General features: G+C 44.6%; 2 protein-coding genes across 5 annotated transcripts in view; both read right to left on the bottom strand.

Moving 5' to 3' along the window:
• Positions 1 to 7459, bottom strand: part of LOC119183121 (anoctamin-7) — a 100349-nt gene extending 92890 nt beyond the window's left edge. For 2 of the 3 annotated variants that reach the window (XM_037433579.2, XM_075888822.1), the window contains exon 1: positions 7317 to 7459. The gene's annotated coding sequence lies outside the window, so the exon portion shown is untranslated. The remainder of the gene's footprint in view (positions 1 to 7316) is intronic. The other variant, XM_075888825.1, reaches the window with a different exon arrangement.
• A 1249-nt stretch (positions 7460 to 8708) lies between these two features.
• Positions 8709 to 19111, bottom strand: part of LOC119183095 (solute carrier family 2, facilitated glucose transporter member 1) — a 42255-nt gene continuing 31852 nt past the window's right edge. For both annotated transcript variants that reach the window (XM_037433568.2, XM_075888829.1), the window contains exons 7-11: positions 18562 to 18660; positions 16079 to 16291; positions 15191 to 15266; positions 14045 to 14172; positions 8709 to 12356 (exon numbers count right to left, since the gene is read on the bottom strand). In XM_037433568.2, the coding sequence (XP_037289465.2) occupies positions 12177 to 12356; positions 14045 to 14172; positions 15191 to 15266; positions 16079 to 16291; positions 18562 to 18660 (696 nt within the window). In that variant the 3' untranslated portion in view covers positions 8709 to 12176. The remainder of the gene's footprint in view (positions 12357 to 14044; positions 14173 to 15190; positions 15267 to 16078; positions 16292 to 18561; positions 18661 to 19111) is intronic.

Genomic DNA, 19111 nt, shown 5'->3' on the forward strand with positions numbered 1-19111 from the left:
CGACCGACCGACCGACCGACCGACCGACCGACCGACCGACCGACCGACCGACCGACCGACCGACCGACCGACCGACCGACCGACCGACCGACCGACCGACCGACCGACCGACCGACCGACCGACCGACCGACCGACCGACCGACCGACCGACCGACCGAGGAAAATCGCGTGAGGATTCCGGAACAGACGACGTTCGTGCAACTTTGTACAACACCGCAAAAGATACGAAATCAAACTAAGCTACCGAGCCGACCCCTACAGTCCACGTAACTCTCTGTTTCTTGCTCTGTGCACCCCCTAGCATCTCGTAAGATGCGGCCAGTGCAAGAAGTTTCGACAGCATTTAAAGTGAAGCATTTGTGCGACCTGCGATATGGAGTGCTGTTGTACTCGACCTCGATGATGTCGTACGTCCGAAGCCAATATGAAGCTTTGCTTTCAGCTCGCGCCGCCATCATTCTTGCGTACTGCTTTCGCTATTGACAGAATCCATCCATGTATGCTGTACTGCTAGTCATCGGAAAATAAAAATGCAACACCACGCGAGCGTTTCTTCGGCGCAACTCTATATATGAAGTACGCAAAACGATTTAACAGCAAAGTTTAAGATATCCGTATTTCACGTGGTCTGTCATGAAACGGTTACGGGTCACGGCCTATCAGAAAGCTATCATCATCATACACGGGTATGTTTCACGGAAATTATATACAGCAATTACATCAGCTGTCATAATAACAGATTCTTTATTTCTCTGTGTGGCACTTTCTGTTGGTGCTGATAATAACGTAACAAAGGCGTTCCGTGCACTAGTACCTGTACCTGCGCATTTGAGAAAAGTACGATTAGTTTGGGTGCCTGGACATAAAGGTTTGTTTCTAAATGAAATAGCCGATTCCTTAGCTAAGTCGTCAATCAGCGAACCAATTCTACCGCTCTGTCCATCATCCGCTTATGTGCCGGCTGCTCGATTCCGCAGACGTACGCTTATGGAAGTCTTTAAAGGTTCAGCACTAACAAACTCTACAGAATATCACCATTTATCATATCTCTGGCGAAGAGACTTTTGCCGCACTCGAAAACAAGAAGTAGCTATCACAAGGCTGCGTTGCCGGGTACCAAATCTAAATTTCTATAAACACAGGTCGGCTCATGCACCTTCGCCACTGTGCGCATTCTGTGATGAACTAGAAACAATAGATCATTTCTTTTTGACCTGCAGGTGGTTTAACACATTAGGAAAAACCCTTTTAAAATACCTTTACGTGGTATTGCTATGGACTTATCTGTGCCTGTCATTTTGTCTTTTGGAGCTCCCATTTCCGGTTTCTCTAATGCGACAGTATGCGCGGCCGTCCGGGACTATATTGATGAAACTAATAGGCTGGCTAATTAACCAGTTTCATTATCCGAACATGTCCGCATAGTTATATACGTGTAAAATCAGATTATTGCTGTATTCTAAGAATAAAATCGTTTATGTAAATATTTGTTTGCATTACATTAAGCATCACACTTTCCTAGGCTATCGGTAATCTTTCTGTTATACCTCAATAATTCCAAATCTGAACAGTAATTTTTAAAACCACTCGATTCTTGGCCAATCCCCCATAGTGGGTATGGAAACAACAACAACAACAACAACAACAACAACAACAACAACAACAACAACAACAACAACAACAACAACAACAACAACAACAACAACAACAACAACAACAACAACAACAACAACAACAACAACAACAACAACAACAACAACAATAACAACAACAACAGATTGTCACCGTTGTGCTAAAAATGAAGAAGGCAACAGTTAGGCCAACAGACGACTGCGAAGCGACAGTGGCAAGCTGAGTACGTAAACCAAGAAAACGCTTGAGAACGATAAATGCAACGGTAGCTGCGAGAAGACGCCGAAGCGACGGAAGGCCTAAGAGAGGTGCGAACGCTCTGCTTATGGAGTTTTGACACCTGTGCCGTGTTTGAGAGTGTCTTTGGCTTGACTCAATCTTCTCTGCGCAGAGAGTCAACGTCGGAACGACCCAAAATTAGATAGCTAAAGCCTTGTATAAACCTAGAAATAACCTGAATTTCTAAAGCCTAAGTACAATAGCAAGCACATTAGTCGTCCGAGTCGTCCAGTGTCGCTGTTTCGAACATTCTGTGGCTTAGTGTGAGCTTCAATATTCTTTTTTATTTTATAGGGAGCATCAACAAGTTCCCTTGAAAATGCCGCTGAATTTTCGATTGCGTCCGAGAGAGTTCAATCGCATATGTTACTTCTTGATTTACTTAAAATGACGCCCATAGCCACTAACGTGGCAAGGTGTTTTCGCATGATGCTGGATGTATATGTACACAAATCACATGCATTGTCTATTTAATTGTCTCGTGCAAGTAAGTCGACAAATATGATTGTATGATTGAACTCTAAGAAGACACCTGACCAGGTAGCCATAAAAAGGACACGTCATTTTTTAAATGTACACTGATGATTCTGACATACGTAGAAAGCACTTCGTGTGTAAAAATAATTTGTTTCAGAGGTAACCAAGTGTGCGAATTGCGGATAGTTTTACATCTCCTCATAGACTGTTGTTTTCTTTAGGTTGTGTCTAACAAGAATACGAGGTCCCAGATCCAACCCCTTCATTTTATTATTTGATTGAACACTGTACAACACAGTGACTGACCGGTACAGTAGATGCTCAACCATGCATTAGGTGCGGAATATGTGGATGTAACAAATGAGAGAAAATAAGGTTCTCTCCTATGGAATGAATTTTCTTTGACTGACATACAGGCACCCGACAGTGAACCAGAGGTCGCGACGATGCTTTTTGGGCCGCCTAAGCATTGTTGGTACCGACCGCCAGGGATACCAAGAAAATGAAACTCTCGCTGAACACAATGAGACGCTGAAGTGTGAATGCCCTTTTTGGCGCGTTTTCAAAGAACGCTTCCTGGGCACTTACATAATCAGCCGTGACCCCCTTGCTCACAACTAAAAGAGAAAATGATATGTACATGCTAGTCTGGTTTCTCTGCGTCTACTCGCTAGGCTACGCATTAACTCCGTTTTGCAGCGCCTACTCGCTAGGCTGTGTGTTCTGGCCATATCATCAGATCTCGTAAACTGCGTTGCCGGGTGCCTATAGTCCGGACATAGTAGATTGCAATAATTTTTGCCTCAGTGAGAGAGATGATCAAAAGAAAATTGTTCTTCATGTCAAAGTTCGATAGATTGTTTCTTGGCGCATAATGCGAAGGCAATACCGCACGTCACTCACTCGCGGTCATTCCAAGCCCTTCCCATTCTTCGCACCGAATCCTTCTGCGAGTCTCTTTCGTCCTCCTGCTGCTTCCGTTCGCCCACTTTCTTGCTTCCTAATACTCGCCGGCAGTTCTGGCGTCGGGAGGTGGCGGAATAACGAAAGGCTGCGAGGAACCTCAGGAAGCGGAAACGCGGCTTCCGTTGGCGCCGTGCGCAATGCAGATTACAGATCACCCGACGTACAGCAATCGTGTTAGCGCTCATTCTTCGAGCTGTGCCACCAATGCCGATATTGCGTACTCAACGGCACGTGGTGTATAGAAAAAATACTATGACGCACCTATACAATCGAATGTGTTGGAAAAAGATATGAAAAAATTGGTAGATCCTACGTACGTAGGAATCGATGTTATGCGAAGCACGCGGAAGGAAGGTAACTTTGGTGTAATTTTTTTATTGAGCGAAACATTACGAAATAACGCTTAAGTCTTGTACAAACGTTCTACGCACGGTGTTGAACAGTCGCACATGTTTTATATTACCAGTTCTTTATGGTTGCGTAACGATGCCAACCCCGATATTGGTATTTGTAACATCAGAAGCGGTATATAAGCTAATGTGGAGCGCTTGTGCTTGCGAGGATGGTAGCCATGGAGAGCGCTACGTAGACAACTCTTGTGGATGGCGCTTAACTACTATTGACGTTTGCCGACATGACGTATCATCGTAGCAAATATATGATCTTTACGAAATCATACGTGCAGCACTGAGGCCACTATGGACGTTTACCGACATTATACCTGCATATAAGGTCTTTTATCAAAGCAGTTTCGAGAACTGGCCTGGTTCTGTGTTCGAATACTTGATTGCCACTCGAAATACTGAGGTTCCATCCCTGGTGGGACCGTGATATTTATTCTTCGCATTCGTCATGTCAACGCTGCAATGTTAGGTTTAAAGCTCTCACATATTAATTACGAATGCCTGCTCTCGTCGTTCCTGCGTAGTTATGAACTTCTAATCATCCATGGCGCATACTCGCATACTTGTGGTATATGTGCCACACATGTCTGCAGGAAAAGGTTTGACGACGCACGCGAAGAGATCTTCGCGTTATCGATGCTATGACCATCCAGACATATTCTTCAAACTTCCTTACCCTTCCATACTAATTTGGTGTACCCCTTGGTAGGAATTAAGGCGATCATGAGAACTCTCGGAGGCAGGTGGCTGCCTCGCTTGCTGCCTCGCTAGCGATAGATAGATAGATAGATAGATAGATAGATAGATAGATAGATAGATAGATAGATAGATAGATAGATAGATAGATAGATAGATAGATAGATAGATAGATAGATAGATAGATAGATAGATAGATAGATAGATACTCAAAGTGCCTGCCGTACGCAAAGAAATGCTTTGCATTCAAAACTAAGTTTGATAACCTACCTTTGATAACTGTTTGGTAATCTAGCTGGCCGGGCAATGTGGTTGACATCACGGCCACTGAAAATGAGCTAGACAAGGAAAAGGCAAGCTAGAAAGGAGGTGAAGAAAGAAGTCCACCTGCGTTCGGCAGCTGGCGGGGCTTGCTTGTGATATACGCTGTTTACTCAGATTGCACACGCGTAGAATTGGCTTTAATTTTTAGGGGCGAAGCTCCGTAAGCCTTGGATCGCTATTTAAGCGCAGGGGTCTAATAACGTTCCAGTGATGTCATTACTACACTGGGGAATCACCGCGTGATTACACTGTCTGGACGCCATCTAAGCCGCAATGTTGGAGCCATGTATTGCGTCCACGACATCACATGCTAGCTATCAATCGGTTGCGCTGAGGATGCAACACTGGAAGCGTGGTAAATGATTTCGATTAATCATGACTTATGATTTTACGTTTCGTTTCGTCTTTAGCGGCACCGCCATGGTTTCACGTCAGCGCCTCCAGTTTGCAGAAAATTATGCGCAACAATATTGTCGTACACCAGGTGGCGAGCGAATAGCCGAGCGACGAGGAAGTGTGTGTGTTTAAGTTCTTCTGAGTGGCCACGCTTCATATAAGTGCGAATGGTACTAGCCGGGACCCGCTGCCTCACGTCTTGACAAGGTACTTATAGCTGCTCGTATAATGAGACACAAACGAATGTATGCTTATGGCGCCCAGTGGTAAACAGCGTCTGCCAGTCTCTGTCAGCTTTCTCGTTTTATCGAGGGCTTGATTCTGCGTCGCTCAGAATTACCAGAGGCGTTGTGATTGCCGTTGTTTTAATCTCTGGCTTATGCGGTCGAAGGAAAGGCTAAAAATATTGACATTGATGAAATTTAAAAGATACGCTCTATCGTACTTTGTAAGCAGGCTACAAATTTTATGTTCGTGTAGCTGGCTGTTCGCAGAAGACAGGTTTATAGAAGCAGCTACGTTAAAACGCTGTGCAGATAGAACGTGCATTATGCAGGGAGCGATGTAGTTCCTTAACTAAAGTAAAGGTGGTGTGCACAGTTTATTGTCGGCAACGTATATACCCGCGCTGTAATGGCGGAGAGATCTTGGTGGCTGATTGTTCTTCAAAGACTTGTCGTCCCCGTATCTTTCTCCGTTCCGGTATCAGCCATGAATCGGGCAGTACATTGCTTGAATAGCCTCAGAAAGTAAATAGGTTTAGAGGTAGAAAAAAATGAAATTAGATGAACTTGAACACGTGGATCGTCTGTATACCTTCCGTTCTGTTTCATCTTTTAGCGTAATTTACCTGTACTTATGAGCAGTCGATACTGACTGCCAATTATTAAAAGAACTGCTCCACTAATCTTTGTTAAACTTCATGCACGAGTGGAACTTGTTTATGTGTATTGAGCCTCTCGTGTTCTGATGCACATTTGTTATGCCTAAGGGCAGACTTTCGAATAAAAAAAAAAAAGCTTTCTTCGGCTGCGGAAACGTCATTCAAGTGAAGCGCGAAAACGAAGAAATCGGAAGGAAAGAAAATATCGCGCCTGCACCATCATCATCACCTATGCATGTTCTCTGTTTAATGCACACGCAGCGTCAAACAGTTCGAACTTCAATTTTGGCCCAAAATGGTTGCAGAGAAATCGACACAAGTTTATATGTAGCTCAACTTGCTTTAACTTTGTGTTTTAATTTTCTGCGTTACACTTTTAATTTTCAGTTCTAAATTGTTACGAAATTTTTAATGCCAAATCATTATTTGCATGCACTCTAAATCTAATACCTCAGTTGAAGTTGTTAGATGGTGTCACTGCTTTTTGTCGTCGTGACACAGTGGTTGGAATGAAATAGCATCGAACAGCTTACTGCAGCCTCAAAATTGCGTGAGATATTGAGCTTGTGCATAACCTGAGATACCAAAGGTCTAATTTAATATGGTTATGTCATTTTTTGGCCCCTCGGGCGTAACACAGTGGTTATCTAAAGCCATAACAGTTTGTAATACCTTTTTTGCAGAGCATTAAGATGATGTGGAGAAGATTAGTGTCGAAGTTAATATCACTCACAACACGCGACGCTCATTCTAAATGACTGTTTTGGCCACCACATGTTGTTGGAGCAACGAGCCGAGCAGCACAATAAATGCGTGAGAAGCAAGTAATTAACGAACGAGCACCCTGAGCGTGCTCCAGTAGTCTGACGATTTTTCTTCGTATCGTATCAAATAACGAATAAGTAGAAGCGATTTGCTTCTTCGACGTACTAAATTCGATAATTCTAATCTAACGACGCGAAAACATCGCATATAAGCTACACGCCACCCTAACATGTCGCTTAGCTCCGAAAACGATGCATTCCCGAGATAGCTGTTGAAATGAAAATTCTCTCGTAGGCAATAACAACACAATGTTTTGGTCCTCGCACGAAGTGCAGTTGCGTTTAGTCGTTCGATGTTTTCGTATCCGTGCGCGAAACGAGGCGCGCATTCAGGAGGTTTCGTATGCATCCTGCGCGTTTCTTCGCACATACTGCCTCTCGGGTGCTACGTGGAAGCCGGAGAAAAACACCGTGCGTTTCGTCGGGAAACTTACCCGTAGGCGTGAGCGAATGCAGCAAGCGACTTCCAACCGCCGGAGCCCGCTGGCTTGGTTCAACCCGCGGCCACCATGATCACCGCCTCGGCTTCGGAGTGCCGGTACGATGCGTGACGTCACGATATTCGATCGCGCGCGAGCTCGACGCAGAGCGGCGCTAGGGTCTTCGTCAGCTGACGCCGATGCGACGGTGGAGCCTTGCTCGAGTCCCTTGAGAGTGGTACACAGCAAAGCGTGGATGATACGCACAGAGCGGATCCTCCGGACGAGCGAACGTAGGAGATGCTAGTGCACTGCTTCAGGACGCGTAGCATCGAAATACCGAGCCACATTCAGAGCTATTGCCACCTCTGCCGCTTGGTTGGCGAAGCCACACGTGAGAGAAGCTAAGAGAACGACAGAAACGATTTTATGCTCAACTGTTCGTTCAATTACTCAGTCAAAATACGCCTGGCCTGAACCTATTTACTTCCTTGCACGCAGCACAGAATAAGTCTTCAAAACTTGCGGTTTCACCATTCTCCTTAAGGGGTTCGGAGGAGCGCGCAGGCGGGCGTCGTAGTGCACTGAGCGTCGTTCCAGTCGCTGTTGCTTTCCACTCATCGGGAGCGTTTCGAGTCAAAGACCAAAGCGCGCGTGTGTAGCATTTGGGTCTCGGCTGTGTCACGGACGCGCAGACGAGCGGCAAACCAGAAAAGAAACGCGACCGAAGTCACGCTGCCGGCAGACGTCTCTGAAAGTGCGGAGAATAAATAACTTTCGGGGTCTAATGCGGGCTTTCCCGACGCTTTCTGGCAAAAGGCGCGTCGCTGACTCACCGCTGAAGCCCAGCCTCTTTTAAAGGGCGCCTTTTACTACTCCCTTGTTGAAACGACGATGGCGACACTCGGCAGTCCCGTGCATTCAACCGAAAACTTTTCTGCTGTCATTTAAACAGGCGGGCGACTTATATGCCGTCTATTCGGCGATAGGGCCGTTGTTGACACTTGTGATGATGTATGGCAGTTCTCAGTGACATGTGAGAATACTTTAAAAAGTCAATTGTAGCTTAAAAGCTTGACAGCCTAACTGTGTGCGCTGATATTGAAAGTTCAGGTCATACATTTTTAACAACAATGCGATAGTGAGGAAACCATGGTGGAGGCTCCGAAATTTTCGACCATGTGGTGTTTTTAATGCGTGCCTAATCTATAGGTAGATGGGCTGCTAGTATTTCGCCTCCACTGAAACACACCCCCCACGTGTGGGATCCGAACCTTATTCATATCCCCACTCAGCCCCCCTCCCCACCCCCAACAAAAAAAGTTGCAGAAGTAACCGATTGCCGATGAATTTTGCCCTTATATTGGCATAAATTCACCCACGGCGTGCAAAAGTGAACAAGGCACATTACTTTGATACACATGTTTATTTTCCTTATCAGTTATTGTACAAAAATAGTTGAAATATGCCAGCGGCCTAAGTCAGCTGAGGCACTTCTTTGTACTTCTTACCCCTGCACAACATTCACGCATTTCGGTGACTCACTTAAAGAAAGAAAAAAAATAAACAAAAAGCACAAGCGCATCTGCACATTAACATGTCAGTTACCGGCACGTCACTCATGCCATCAATTTTGTAGCCAATTACGGTTTTTTGCACAAAACGTCCCGTCCAGTGAAGTGGCTCTTACCATAGTTGTTCTACATAAGAATGTTGATTGCGCTGTGGCAAAAAAGTCTAGTGTTCTTAAAAATTCTTTGCACAGAAGGTTAGTTTGTGGACACAACATGCTCGCTCAGGAACACCTCAGGTTAAACGCGTAAAAAAAGCCTATGCATTTAAAATATTTCTCTGATACACATTTTGTAACGTACGCCTTTCTTTATCTTCGTTGCTAGCAGGGGCAGAAGCGTTTCGCTTAGTGGTATAAAAAAACCTGTTGTCACTGTTTCCTTATTGCTGTATTTCTTTCAATATCATCCCACCAAAGAATACAATGTTTATACGCTAGCAAACTTATTTCAATTACACAGGAAGGTGAGACTGAAGGTGTAGCACAATTAACCGCCCCATGTTAGACCCTGAACATTACTATGTAAAAAAAAAGAGGCATAAGACTTGTAAATGAGAGATGAGTAGCTTTAAAAGCTGTCATTTTACATACGTCATAAAAATAATACAACAGCTAAGTATATAAGCAAGTTTGAAATGTCAAGTAAGAAAGGAACTTCAAACTCAGCCGTTTTCTCTCCTCATCTCAGAAGAAAAATTAGGTGTAATAAAATGCGAATCAGGGAAAAAGAATTGCTACGCACTTCGCAATAACACAAAGCTACTGAGTTGCTGTTAATGAGTGGTAGAGGTCAAGATTAAGCTTATGCACTAAAATAAGGCAGTATTCTGAAGCGAGTTCCAATTTTTGCCCATTTTCCTGATTTCAAGCAAAGTGGTAGCTATTTTTGTGGCACACTTGTGTCGGAACACATCATCATAAACACTATGTACACAAAAAACTATTATCCTAGTCAGAGACAATGCTGCTTCGTTTAGATGAAATCGAAGTCGACACTGCTGAACACAAAAAGAAATATTGAAGTAGCACATTTCAATAGCTGCATAGGTGGAACAAAAAAAAAAATAGCGAATGTACCTTTATTTCTACTCCACTTAAAGAGCAGCGCACTTGAATGAACGGCCTAAATTTGAAAAAAATATTAATAATAACAGTAATTCGTACAAGCACTGTAGTTTTTATTATCTAGACACTAAGTATTTTCAGCTGGTGTTTTTATTTTTCAACTACAAACGTGCGATCAAGGTTGTTTTCTTCTGTTCCGAAAAAGTGTTTTTCCATTCCATACTGAAGCACCAGGGGCAAGGTTGTGCTCAAGCAGCAGTATCACGCAAATATGTCGAAGTATTTTAAAATGTAGCTCCCCCCCCTCCCCGAAAAAAAATGAATGATATGATTCTGTACTACTTTGTCGTTTGGAGTGAAAAGCCTTCCGCAATATGTATACGTATTTCATAAGTTTATAAAGTGTCACCCAGAGCATTGCGTCGGGAACACACTTAGATTACCATAAGTGGCTGGCTGTATGTATGTATGTTCTAGCCGTTTTCAAGTGCGCTGCATTTTTGACGTACATAAATACATGGCGACTCGTCGTGAGTGATGTAATATAAACGCACACACACGCTCGCAAAATCTGGTCCAAAAACTATCACAACACTGTCAAGTAACGTCCTGGTCAAGGTTAAGGACACAGATGTATCGAAAGTTGACCACGTGGTTTTTCTCGATGACCATGTGTCGATCGACGATGAGCCAGAAGCGTCCAACTCCCGCTGATTGCTCAGGTGATAAGTAACGGCCGGGCCCTTCCGCCCAGACGCTCCGAAGAAGCGTCACTCTGGAAAAGCGACTGCAGACCCTGTCTTGGCAGGGCCCTGTACTCTGCAATGGTGCTGCCACACTGGACCTTAGTCAACCGAGTGCCCCTTTTTCGTTGTAGTCCTTGTAGGCAACGTACTGTAGTGATGTCAGTAAAAACAAATGTCTTGCTTCAATCCCGTCAGTTTAAATCAATGGTTAACGGACTCGTTTTCCCAGTTTAACGCAGGATTCCTAAGATGACGTCGAAGCGTGCTCACTGTGGATAGGCTTTGGCTGCTTGCATTGTGACCAGCTAGGAGGAATGAAAGGGAGGATGTATATATAGGAATGTTGAGAAGACGTAATGTGATGTGGGTCACGTAACAAAGCCCGATGCGTCATGTGTTTACGCCGTACTAGCCAAGCATTCAAACCCGATTGCAATCTGTCACGCACCTAGCGGATTGTTGGCCCTCCATACTCTGTTTCACAATATGGCATGTGTGCGTGTGTCGATCAAGCAAAAGGGCTCGAAATATTGTTGCTAAAGAAAGAGAGCTATCCTGATTGATTGATTGATTTGTGGGGTTTAACGTCCCAAAACCACCATATGATTATGAGAGACGTCGTAGTGGAGGGCTCCGGAAATTTCGACCACCTGGGGTTCTTTAACGTGCGCCCAAATCTGAGCACACGGGCCTACAACATTTCCGCCTCCATCGGAAATGCAGCCGCCGCAGCCGGGAATCGAACCCGCGACCTGAGAGAGCTATCCTGACACTCTCGTTTGGGAAATTTGACGTTCGTGCAGTAATGAAAGTGTGTCAAAAATTAGAGCCTGCGTCAAAAAGTTTGGCAAGCAGTTAATTAATCTACTGGTGTTCTACGGATACTACCGCTTTCATATCATCTTCGGAGAGAAGTTTGTTTGGTGGTAATGTCAGCATTAGTATAAATAAATTGTGAAAAGAGCGTCTAGCGGCATTTCTGACCAGTCTACTGGTCGTTTTTTGTGGTGGGTAGTATCTGAACAGTCTACCGGTCATTCTTCGCAATGAAAAGTAGGAATAAAAATTAGTGTGGGTCAACGAGCAGCCAAAGCCCTAGTATGATTATGAGATGTGCCGTAGATGGGGCTCGGAATAAATTTTGATGACCTGGGATTCTTCAACGTGCGCCTGATCTAAACACACGGGTTTTCATTGCATTTCACCCCCATTGAAATGCGGCCTTTTTGGCCGGTAATCAAACCCGCACCCTCGAGTTAGTAAAGCTACGTGCCAAGCGACAATGGACATAGTGGGGACTCTCCTACGAAGTCTTATCATTCCAGCGTGACAGCGCCATTAGAACTGGTTTTCCTTCTTCATCGCTGCCTTTCCGATGCAGATGAGTGGACACCTCTAGGTGCTGCGGTCACGTCCTGCGCTCGGGCCTCGCTCGAAAGCTCTTGTGACGACTTGTGCGTCAGTCTGCAGAAGCCACTTAGCCAGGCTCGGTCATGCTTGTCCGTTGAGTTTATTCAAGGCCACGTCCTCCTGGTATACTCGCGCCCTGAATACCTTTGTGATGGCCTCGATGCTCTTGTTCTTCGTCTCCGGCAGCTTCTTGTAGATGAAGACCCAGAAGAACACCAGCACCATCGTGAAGATCAGGAAAGTGTAGTGCTGAATCTCTTCCTGTGTGGCGGGAAGAACGCCTATTAATCAGCCTCTATCTTGCGTGGCCGGTATCACAAACATGGTCATGCACACAATTAAGTGCACGTTTAGCATAATTATGTCATGGCAGGGCACTGAACTATTACTTATAACATAACTGGGAGCGTAGCTGCCAATTAAAGACCGAAACCTTAAGGCCAAACCACACGTACGCGTTGAAGCGCTTCTGGGCGTGGATTCTTGACGCGGCACTGCGCTCTCTCTTTATGGGGAGAGAAGGTGGTGGTGAGTGGCTCTTGAAGACAGGAAAAAGGACAACCTTTTTTCTGTCCGCCTCTTGGGCGACATGGAGCAGTGCCTTATAGGGGTGGGGTGGGGGGGATAAAAAGAATAGTGGAAAATAGATGAAGTAGGACAGGCAAGCGACAGAAGAAGGAGATAGGAAAGTTGTGATCCAGTTGAAGCAGTCCAAGGACGGGGCACCACACAGAGAGAGCGTCACGGCGTCCGGCGGCCACGGAGGGCGAACCAGTCGGCGGGAGCTACGCTGTCGTTGGAGATCGCGGGGGAAGGACCGTCCAGCCTGAAATCCTCCGAGCGACAGAGAGGGCGCGCAGTATCGTGTATCTGCGCACTCCCCCCCCCCCTCTCTCCATAGGGAGAGGGCGCGGTGCTGCGTCAAAATACTACACGCTGGCACGCTACAACGCATACATGTGGTCAGGCCTTTAGTTGTCTGATCAGTGAGTTATCAAACACAAACAATGGCCGCCAGCGTCGGCGTTCCGCGTCGACAACACGAGTGATATAAAAAAAAAAACATCGTCATATGATCACCTCGTCATGGCGATGCATATGCCAACATTTTCGACGTCATTATAGACGTCATGAGGGTGTGACAATTATCTGATGACGGCATCATATAAATGATATATATGTGACATATATATGATATATATGATATTGTTAATTCTTTTTGTTAAAACCATGCTCAAAATGACCGAACCACGCACACATAAAATGACTCAAACACAAGCGCTTTAGAATAGTGCTTGTGTTTGCGCCATTTTTTTGTGTGTGATTCGGTTGTTTTGTGCTCTGCTTCATCGAATATCATGACACACCAATTAGCCCATACACACTTTAAGGAAGTCAATTCTTGCTCCCTTCTCTTTCATTAGTTTGATTTTCGTTGACAATACTTCAAAAATCTTCGCTATTGCGAAGTCAGTCAGCTTCCCTTATAACTACAAAAGATTGATGGGAAATATTGAGGTTGCAGCTTCAGTCCCAGCCCATGGCAAGTTACCTTTTCATCCACTTTTATTTTTTTCAAACATACGCAGCAATTACTAGTGATTAATCCTCTAGTTTTGGCATTATTGCCTGTTAGTTCACATCAATACTGGGTCTAACAAGTAGAAAAACGTGTTTTCTTCATAATTACTAAGGGTGACAAGCATGCAAAGAAAGAAAGAGAAAAAGAAACGAACGCGGAAGTGCGACGCCAAGGAAAATTAAATAAAGCATAATGGCGCATTACCAGCTGACACACAAAGAGCAATGAACGACATGGGACAACCGCTGCCCACTTCTTATTAGCCAGTTACAATATGTTAATTCACATAGTCGCCTTAATTTCCAGATTACTGCATTGGTCTGAGTGCAACATAGGCTGCACAAAGGCGCTCGCCATATATACTTACCATGAGAGGAAGGAAGGCGAGTCCCACAATGAAATTGGCCGCCCAGTTGACGGCAACCGCCAGGCTGGTGGCTATAGGGCGGGCGCCCTGGCCGAACAGCTCCGTCACCAGAAACCATGGTATAGAGCCTGCGTCGTATATAGCAAGCGTCATCAACACAGTGTTCTCAATACTATGTATTCAGTCTGGCTTTCCAGACTTTAATAAATGACACTCAGTTTCCATGGGATGGGAAACAGAGTAAGACCAACATTGGCCGTTTAAATGTACCATTGAATGCCTATTCCAAGCACAGTTGTTGCAACCGTACTACGGAGTAATTACTTCTTTTGCAAAATCAGCAAAGGGCCCGCATCCGTAAGGTAATACGCGAACCTACGCAACTGTTTATTCATGGTTCTGCTACTGATTATGATTAAATATGTCTGGGCGCTCTGTAATGGGTGGGCTTTTAAGACAACCCTTCGTTGCTCAATTCACTTTTTTTTTTACCCAAGAACGAAAGCGCGAGGAAGAAACAACAAGGACAGGACTTTATTGTCAGCACTCATTCCTGACGCTCAAGTTGAGCTCTTGTTGCTGCCACGTAATATGTGATGCATTAAGTTGACCTTATTAACTACATGACATTCCCATGGTGTTTTCTTACAAAAAAGCTTCAACTAATCTCGGGGCTCTATAGGGCCCACTGGGACACCTGTTTTCCACGCAAACGGCCTGAGTTCGGTCCCCACTCAAACGCCAAAATCTTTACTAAATATTTCTCGGTGTCTTTTTCGATCACGGACAAGATGGTAACGTTTCACGTGAAAACCAAATACGCCAACGTAGACACCAACACCGATTCCGATGCCGAAATTTATGAGAAACTTCTTTAACGCTATGGCGCTAATCCCGTGGCGAATAAAGCTCTAGACTACATTATAAGTACCCTGAATTCACTCAATAATATTGTGTGCGGATTGCATCCAGCATGGTACCAAGTTCACGGGAAGCAGTGCTTAAAAATTTCTAAGAATTAAGCAAATATATGTCTTAAGTGTGCAGACGTTTCTCAACGATGTCGTGGTCTCAATCCTCTTAACTTTTAAAACCAAATATTTGGCAGAAGCCGAGCTACTAAATCAATCGTGTCAGTATGCGTACCTGGACCAACAGCAAATGTGATGACGAACATGGCAAGACCCGCAATACTGATGTAGGACACCCACGTAGCATGGTCCTGTGAAAGTAGTACACAGAGGGACATGTAATGTGAAGATGTCAGTGCTGCATGCATGGCTTATTAAATTGAAGATTATCTATTTTGAAATGAAATGGAAAAATCAAAGATGTGAATGCAAAAGAAGTGCTACAATAAAGAAATAAAGTCCAGATAACCAAACAAGATGTAAGAACCTCTAGGAGTACCGAATAAGCATATCCTTCTTACCAAACGCAATGGCCCGTGCGACATTGCAGCCAATAAGTGACACCTTGTTCGGTCACGTACGCAGAATGATGCACGAAAATGTTCGAAAATTCGCTGATCAAGAGGTGCGCTCATTGGGTAGCGTTGAAAGAACATTACTTAGTTTCCTTTTCCGTAGAGCGCACTAGTTGTCTCACATGTGTGCTCACAAGATAGTCACAAATACCCGATAAACTTCATCGCATAAAAATGTGAAGAGCAATACATTGCTGCAAGGAAGTTCACCTTATAAAGAGACCGTGCTAAAACGACAAACAGCCGTAGTCAAATTACTATGCTCAGAATGCGAGAACGTCCATGCACTTCGGTTTATGTGGACTCAGTCTAAAGAACACCAAGTGGTCCACATTGATCAGGAATTATACGACAAACATCATAGTAATATAGAGTCTTTGGCACATAAAAACCTTGTAATTACTTTGCATACCATTAGAGTGTGTATGGAACACAAAACAAAAATGCAGATAGCCAGCCTATATTGAACCCTTCCAACAAATAACTAATCTATCACCCTGCAGATCAAGGAAAATATCTTTGTTTGGGCATGATTACAAGCGTTTCACCTTGAGTGCTAGCGTGATGGTGAGCACGACGGTGCATATCGCCATGCCAGCGAGGCCAGTGAGCAGCAGTGTCCGGCGGCCCGCACGCTCCACGACGACCATGGAGACCAGCGTCATGAGGACGTTGACGAGGCCTAGGCCGAGCGTAGCACGCAGAGCTCCTTCAACAGACAGACCGGCTGTCTTGAATATGTCCGTCGAGAAGAAGATGGCCTGCAGTCGAGACTCTCAATAACCAAAAAGGCACCGTGTCGATCGACAAACGTCATCATCAAAGGGAGCACACCGCAGTAACCCACAATGCTCCCTATCAAGCGGGTCATACAGGGAGGCCTGGCCATCGTTAGCCAGAGTTTAAAAATATGCCGACACGCGCAATTACGACGCGACAAAATACATGTTGCTGACCGTTGTCTGGAGTGAATCAGACAATTTTGTTGTGTTCTGGTCGATTGTTTATTTAGATCCTTTTATCTAACGTTTGAAGGAACGCAGATGGGTGAAAAATTCGAATTAGAAACTTGTAGATTGGTTTGCAAAACGTCGCGTGAGACAGTTTCGAAGTTTATATCTGTATATCATTAGTGTTTTTTTCTAACTACAAATGCCCGCGAAATGAAAAAAAAAATACCACGTGACAAACCCATGGCATGTGTACACGCGCTCCGTGATTCTGGTGCTCCCCAACGTTCCGCTTACGAGTGATACGTTTCCTTCGCACCGGTCTAATAATGACTGCGGTAAGCAGTCACGCGTAGCGGTTATCACTTTTGTAGTCGAAAGCGAAACGTGTTCATCGCAAAGCCACCACCATCGTAGCGGCCCTGTCGAGACAGCACAATCGAGCGAATGCGTCGTTCGTCCGCAGAACTTTCCGCGGGATTGCCACGTGGTATTTTTTGCATTTCGCGGACATTAGCATTTAGTATAAAAACACTAAAAATTAACACAGACAAAGCTCGAAACCGTCTATTCAGACGCTTTGCAAACCGATCACCAACTTTATCATTGTAATGTCCAGCCCGTTTTCGTAGCTTAAAAAGTTAGTTAATAAAGGTGACCTAATTAGGCTATAAATCAGAACACAAAGAATAGCCTGACTCACTCAAAGCAACGGTCAGCAACATGCATTTGGTCGCGTCTTCGTTGCGTGTGTTGGCATATTTTTAAACTCTGGTTGAAGATAGCTGGGGCACCCTGTAAATATATCAGTGTCTAGGTTGTTGCACTCCGCAGTACATCGAGGTCTGATGCGAGGATGACTGCGAACGTCGTAAAGTCTAAACTAGCCTGCTGTTCTCTAAACACACATTTCAAGCGTGGCGCAGTCATAGTATAGTCGCACGTTTCTTTCGCACAAGCGCCGTTCACATGTCCGGATACATTGCTTCTCACTGCACGAAGGCGAAAACAAAGGCTTACGATACTCAGCACTTGCCTTACCACGAAACACTGAATAAATGAAAGCGTAAAGAAGGGAAAATATTTTACTCGAAGAAAGTGTTCATTCTGTGTTTTGTAATCAGCGCGTGAATGATATGTGGCAATGCAACGGCCATAACTAAGGGCGGAGTTTTTCGACTGGTAGATGTTAATTTAGGGTCTTATATGCAATGCGCAATGAAGTAGAACCTTCGCATCACACTGCGAACTTTGTGAGTACAGCTCCTACTTGCCGCGAGTTGTACCTTTATTTCTTTTCCGTCAACTTGAGTTAATTTTTTTCCATATCGAAATGATCTCACTTTAATTGAAAACGAGACAACACCCCATATGAGTTCCTTCACACCATTACCTGTTGGTGTTATATGACTGTGTATACCCAGGAAAGAAAAACTTGGTGCTCAACGCACTACCCTTTTTTTCAGTTATACCTTAAATATTAGATAAACGGGATAAAATGCATCAAAAACTCAAGTGTCCCTTCAGTACTCTTATATACAAATGTTCCGAACTTGGCAGGGTTTGAGGCGGTTGCCTGTGCTGTTATATATATTCAATTCCTTACTGTTACAGGCCACGGTGTTCTAGTGGTTGAGGTACTCGACCACAGACCCGAAAGTCGCGGTATCGAATCTCAGCCGTGGCGGCCACATTTTCAGTAGAGGCGAAAATCCTTGAGGCCCGTACACTTAGGCGCACGTTAAACCCCACATGTGGTCTAAATTTCCGGAGCCCTCCACTGTGACGTCCCTCATAATAATACCTTAGTTTTGGGACGTTAAACTCAAACATTTATTACTGTTATTATTATCTTCTATTGTGGTTTTCGTTATGTGTATGATGGAAAGAGCAGTAGCCCGTTGCGGCAGCGGGACCAACATCTCCTTTGAAATGCATCAATCATTAATAAAAAAGTTAGGTAACCCAATCCAGGTAAATACCGAACGTTTCGTGGCTTTTTTGGTAATGGAATATTGATCTCGGAGACTCGGTATACGTAACGGCTTGTGTAGACAAACAATGAGCGTCGTAAGACTCACCGCGTTTATGCCGGACAGCTGCTGTGCCAGCATCACCATTAAGGAGACGATAAGTGGCGCTCGAAGTGACGCGTTGCGAATCATCTCTGGCAGAGTCACCTGAGAACGGAAAACATTTGACGTTCATGAAAAGTCAGCATGTGATGAGGAAATTCATCAATTTACACTTAAGATAATGTATCACATCCCTGTGAGCACTGTCTTATTGATGAGAAGACACAGAGACAAGCGCACAGTATGGCTATAGTGGCTAGATAGTATGGCTAACCAACCATGTTACGAGAATCATTAAAAAAAATTTACGAGCATTTGCCCCACCGGAAAATGGAGGCAAGCGAAGCGTGGCGTGTGTCTGCCTGACACTCTAAATTTCTTTCATTCTTTTTTTTTGTACTTCTTTCTCTTTTTTTACCAATGCGCAATATTCCCTCGTTACTCTTTCCTTTCTTCATGACAGCAATCTGCGCAAGGGTTTAGCTGCGCCGCACTTCAATTGCTACAGGAAAGAATGGCGGTCATGAGTCAATATCCAGGCAACAATGAAACGTGT

The sequence above is a fragment of the Rhipicephalus microplus genome, chromosome 3 (genome assembly GCF_043290135.1).
Source record: "Rhipicephalus microplus isolate Deutch F79 chromosome 3, USDA_Rmic, whole genome shotgun sequence".
Taxonomy (NCBI): domain Eukaryota; kingdom Metazoa; phylum Arthropoda; class Arachnida; order Ixodida; family Ixodidae; genus Rhipicephalus; species Rhipicephalus microplus.